Source organism: Periplaneta americana, chromosome 14, assembly GCF_040183065.1.
Source record: "Periplaneta americana isolate PAMFEO1 chromosome 14, P.americana_PAMFEO1_priV1, whole genome shotgun sequence".
Taxonomy (NCBI): domain Eukaryota; kingdom Metazoa; phylum Arthropoda; class Insecta; order Blattodea; family Blattidae; genus Periplaneta; species Periplaneta americana.
The window spans coordinates 96563987-96570007 of NC_091130.1; the positions used below are offsets into that span (position 1 = coordinate 96563987).

Sequence of the window (6021 nt, forward strand, 5' to 3'; positions counted from 1 at the left end):
AATGATCAAGATACGCACCACAAAATCGGAAGTTAGTTGTTGCTATGGAAACTATACAAACTTTGCCGAACTGTACTGACACTGCACGAGCAAATGAATTGACTTGACATGTTTTCCATTGCTGCTGGAAAACACGCCAACATGTTAAAAGTGTTAACTTCAACATACTCAGTCAACATGTTAAGTCAATTGAGACTTGAAATGTCCATATACATGTTAAATTCAACATGTTATGTTTAACATGTTGTTAAATGTTTAATAGTGGAGACGAGCCTTTATGTTGCCATTACGTGTAAGAAATTTATCAAGTTATGATTTAGATATTCTGATTCATGATTTTTTCCTTGGTACACTTTTCTTATTAGTGACAAGCTCTTGTTTAAATTTGTTTGTACCTCATTGTCACTATCTTCTCAATATAACGCCAGTTATTTCTGTTCACCACTTCATATTTAAGTGAAGTTAAAGAGAATGACTAGCAATATAATGAGCATTTAATGTTGAATGTACCCTTATTGAACTGTTAACGTCTCTTCTGCTTGCAGATACAGGTTATCATGGGTGTATTGAAGAACAGCCCTCCATTACCTTTGAGCTCTGTGGTGACACTGCTGCTTCCCCATACCATCACAGTTCTGGAGGTGGCAGTCTAACAATTGTCGGGAGTGACGCTGTAGCTTCCAGTGATGACCATAAGATGGGGTTGGTAGTGCATGCATTGTCAGAACCGACCCCTGGCATTCACTTCCTGAGTCACGAGGTAGAAGAGGATGGTCGAGGGTGCATTTTAGTGACAAAGTGTGAGGAAGCAGACTCTGATGATATCCTCCTTGAGGGTGGGGGGACAAGAGGCAGACAAGAACTTCTGGAGTACCTGATACGAGAAGATGGCAGTGTTGTCTGTAAATGGTGTGGTGAGATCCTTCCATCACGAACACATTGGTATCGTCACAAGTATAAATTTCATGTCCCTTCATCTGGTACTCAGTCTCCTGCAAGTCTCTATAAATGTCATCGTTGCAATGTTTTCTTTAAATCAAGGAAAGGTTATGCGGGTCATGTTGCCACAAGACACTCAGATGAAGATGATAAAGGGGATAAACGAAGGGAAGACTTTAGTAATGAATCTTTATCTACAGCAAGAATGACAGAGGACTCTTCATCTGATGGAATTGTTGGGGGTGGCGGTGGTTCTGGTAGTGGTAGTGGTGGTGGTAGAGGTGGAAGACGAAACACGAGAAGTGGGACAGATGCTCAGGGGAGAAGTGCTGACTATGAAAAACAAAGAGAAAAAGAGGAGAAGCTTGTAGCAGAAATTATTGATAGGGTACGAAGAGAATGTGAGGCTCAGGGTACAACTGTAACAAGACGGGGTTACTCACGAAGATCAACAGTGATGAATTCTTGAATTGGAAAGGCAAAACACTGATTACGTGAAAGTTAATGCAGCATGTTGCAGAATGGTGTTGTTCATGCAGGATTGTGTCTTGTGTTTATACTAATATTTATTTTACAGAAAGTTAAGAGTTACTATTCACCATTGTGGTTCATGTATATACTTCACTGTGAGGTGATTTATCTTATTTCTTCCTCTCTCTCTCTCTCTCTCTCTCTCTCTCTCTCTCTCTCTCTCTCTCTTTTTTATGTCTCATGTAGAAGTGAGATGTTCCTTGAAATATTAACCTGTTCTACTATAAAAATTTGTCATTTAAAATACAGTGAGTGCCAGTGAATTTTCTCACTGTTCTGTCAGCTGGTCAGTGGCAGGTCCCCAGGTCTCCACCACTACCACCACTGCTTGTACCAGCAAACTCACTTTATTAAAACTTACATACTGTGTTGTATTAATCACATTCGGTACTCAACCTTTTCACAGTATTTGCTGAAAGTGTTAGCCATCTTGTGTGATACATAATTCACATCACTTCATTCACAGAATCTGTTTCATTGAACATATTCACTGAATTTAGTATTGTTTTTCTATATGGAACTGGGTGGCTACGTAATTTACATCTAAAGTTTTCCCTTGTTCTGCCACGCAAACGTAATTTATGTTCAAAATGTGTACATGTTCAAGCACTGAATACGTACCGTACCTAACTGTTGAAAAATACAACACAATAAAATAAACTGTACTTATTTTTGGCTGAGTCACTGCATACCTTTACTGTCTGTCAAGGGCAGACTACAGATTGGTACAGCTAATTTCGGGGGATAGGAATTCACCAAGCATACAGCTTTCATATGATGATCTTTGTCCTTCTTTTCCTCATTCCCTCTCTTTTGGTATGTATACAAAAAGAGCTAATGCCTGAAGGATAACATAAACACTAGTAATGAGTGATGAAAAAAGGCAAGCATTAGGGAGATTTGACAATAGCCATGAAGAAAAGAGAATGCGAACTCATGAGAATATTAGAATCGCCATCTTTAATCATAAACAGGATTGTCCAATTTTGACAATATACATATGGAAAAATAATAATAATAGCAGAACAAGAGAAAACTTTAGATGTAAATTTCCTGATCTCCCAGCTCTGTGTAGGAAATTAATATTAAATTTAGTCAGTAGGTTTAATGAAACCAGTATTTAAAGAGTGAGTAGGCAAAACATACTTACACATTTCTATGTTATCAGTGGAGAAAATTTTATTCCTGTTGCTAAGGGACTTTAAGAAGACCCTATGTTACATTTAAACTATTTACAATGCAAAGTTTTCATTGATTTTGTCGCTGAAAATTTGTTTAAAAGTAGTTCATTGTAGATAGTGTACGCACTCTGTATGTTTACACAGATCCGCCGCACGTTGTGCTGCTGCTGCTATGAGCATGACTTGGAAGGAGTTCACAGTACGTGTTAACGCTGAATGTAGTCCTTTTTAAAAGCAAATTTTTTCTATTTAACACAGCTATTCGTAACTTAAGAAATACCTTCATAGTCCCTTATTCATAATTCATAGTCTTCTATCAGGTAATACTATTATAAACATTTGTAACAGAAAATACAGTGGGATCTGAAAGTTCAGTATTTAAATAAACTTTTCGTAACAAGTTGCAAATTCAGGGACAGGAAAAACCTACAAAATCTTAGTAAATAAAAAGTTGAATGATATTTTACGTTCCTATAAATGAATTAAATTATTCACCATGATTAGTTGCCTGCTTCTAATTGTAATATAACTTGTATAAGAATTTTAGCGAGAATATCACCTGGAGTAGCGTTTCTGCTAGCGTAAATAGAAATTGATTGAGTCCAATCTTGCATAAATGGCATAAACATAAATACTAATGCATGATTTGCTAATTGTTTATTTTGGACATAAGTCGTGAGATCTCCGAAATCAACAAATTCGTTCACTTTAAGGGAATAATTATTAAATTGAGTTTCTTCTCTGAGTTTGACCTTATCGAATATTACCACTCTGTAACGTTTATTTTCATATATTTCATCATTTCGGTAAATTAGGAAAAATGTGGGATACAGCTCCTGGTCGTAATTTTCAACACCCTCGCTGTATTTCTGTCTTATGACTTTTTATAATAAAACAGTCTAATTTTTTAATCATGTTTTCGGAAAAATGCGCATCATAAATAGTGTTATTTTCCAAAAGCTGCCTATTTTTCTGCGGAATTGCTCTGGCTCATTTCCCAAACTCATGTTTTTCTTTAGAGATGAAGAGAAATGTCTTGTTACACTATTTCTTCTGTATTCTGATCTACAACCCGGAACAAACAGTACGGAATTTTTATAATTATTTTGTAAACCACCACACAATATTCTTTTGTCACTGGTTAATTCAAAGCACAACAAACTGAAGACATCTACATAACCCTCAACATCAAAGCATATTAACAACTCCTAGCAACTTTTGTAATTATATTATAAACCACCACACAATATTATTTTGTCACTGGTTAATTCAAAGCACAACAAATTGAAGACATCTACATAACCCTCAACAACAAAGCATATTAACAACCCCTGGCAACTTTCATCATTAAACGCGCAAGAAATATATTTTTGAGGTGTCTGACTTCAGACAACCGATAGATCCTAGCGATCAAAGCGCCACTAGTTGTTAGGTCCGCCACCGACCATGGGAAATCATAGAAGTGCATACACTATTTCTTCTATTCGTCCTGGTTGTAGCTACACTAAGTTGGCAATACTGACTTGAAGTGTGGGAAAATATGAATATTCCTTGTTGGCTGTGAGAGATGCCTCCTAGCAACGTGGAGGTGGTTTCTAGGAATTCCTTCTACCATCAAAGAACCTCACGCTATTTTCTATTCCTTCCATCCACCCTGTAAAGCCATGGCTTTTGAAGAGGCAAAGAAAACTGTGCCTCACCCATAGATCCTCATCACCCTGTCCGAACACACATTGTCATTAACATGTGCCACCATCTAGTAGTCGGTGAGTGAAAATTCTAATACAAACAGTTGTTTTTCTTTATGATACCAATAATGGCACAGCAATTTAGTGCAGTATTCATAATTTTTTATTGTGAGGATTTTTTTGAGTAGGCATTGCCTTAATTGCCTCTAAGCAGCTTCGCCACTGAATGAAACAGATTCTGTGAATTATGTATCACGCAAAATAGGCAACACTTTTAGGAGCTACTGTGAGGAGGGTGAGTACTGAACATTATTAATATAACGTAGCATGTAAGTTTTAAACTGACAAAGCAGTATGAGTTCGTGAATGCGTATGGGGGCAAAGACGAACTGCTGATCAGGCAAAAAAAAAAAAAAACAGTAACGTTTGCTGGGACTCACTCTATTTATAGTTCTTAACATGATAAGTGCAGAATTCTGATAAACTCTTTAACTGCCACGTATTCATTTTCTGGAATTAAATATATGATTATACTGATCTTAAAAATGTCCGTCATATGATATTTAGTTATGAATAAAAATAAATCCATTTTACATTATTCTTGATTATAGGACACGAAGAGAATGTGTGACAGCATTCTTGTTTACTTACAGAAACAAAAGAATGATATAATTATTTTTAGGTAGGTACAGGAATAGAATATATAGCAGTATTCATTTTTAAAGAAAACAAAGACATGTAAGAACATTTTTTAGAACCATTGTCTAAAAGATATTTAAGTCTGGAACAGCCACGTGAAAGAGAGAGAGTATGAGTGTTTCAAATTCCATTGTACCACAAACTGGCAGCTCATTATCTGGTATCAAAATTTTGAAACAGTCTTACCATCATCATCATCTCTTGGGCGTGGTTGGCATCCACTTGGGACTGATTACCTAGTTCGTTTCCTTTCTCTCCACCCCTTAACCGAGATTTTCCCAGACTGTAAGACGAATGTCACATAATTCCATGTCAAATATTCTGACTCATCTTACTGTCATCAATTCTGCCAATACTAGATAGCCGCACAGTTGACACAGCATTATTAAATAACCTATTTTTGAAAATTATCATTTGCATTATCATCATTCATGAGTTCGAGCATTAAGGTTTAACTGCCAGAGATAGAACGAACCTCTTGTATACAGAATGTTTCATAATTACAGGTACAAACTGCAGGGGTGACTAGAGGACAAGGAAAAAAAACCCTAACAAACATAGGTCCTGAAACCAACAGTTCAGGAGTAAATATGATGTTATCACTATGGCCACCAACTGAATACATTGCATTTGCAACCTGATATCTTACTTGGCAGACTTAATGTTCGTGGATACCTCCATTTTTCCAACATGAGCTACTTGATCTTATGGATGATGTGCCTCTTTGGGAAAGGCAGCTGCTGCTGTGTTACATGCATGATGAAGTACCAGCTCACTTTTATTTGAACATTTGAGAGCTCTTATGCATAAGCTTTACAAGCAGATGAAGCTTACCAACATCATGGCCTCTAAGGTCCCCCCAACTTTAATCATTTGGATTTCTTTTTTATGTGGTGATATATGAAATGTCTTGTGTATTCCAGTCCTGTTGATAATGTCGACAAATTCCAGTAACACATCTTCAGTGGTTGTCAGCTCATTAG

General features: G+C 36.6%; 1 protein-coding gene across 6 annotated transcripts in view; it reads left to right on the top strand.

Annotated features, from left to right (window-relative positions):
• Positions 1–4932, top strand: part of ttk (zinc finger and BTB domain-containing protein ttk) — a 216960-nt gene extending 212028 nt beyond the window's left edge. For 4 of the 6 annotated variants that reach the window (XM_069845820.1, XM_069845819.1, XM_069845823.1 and 1 more), the window contains exon 5: positions 546–4932. In XM_069845820.1, coding sequence (XP_069701921.1) covers positions 546–1408 — 863 coding nt within the window. In that variant the 3' untranslated portion in view covers positions 1409–4932. The remainder of the gene's footprint in view (positions 1–545) is intronic. The other 2 variants (XM_069845822.1, XM_069845824.1) reach the window with 1 other exon arrangement.
• Positions 4933–6021: the final 1089 nt, after the last annotated feature.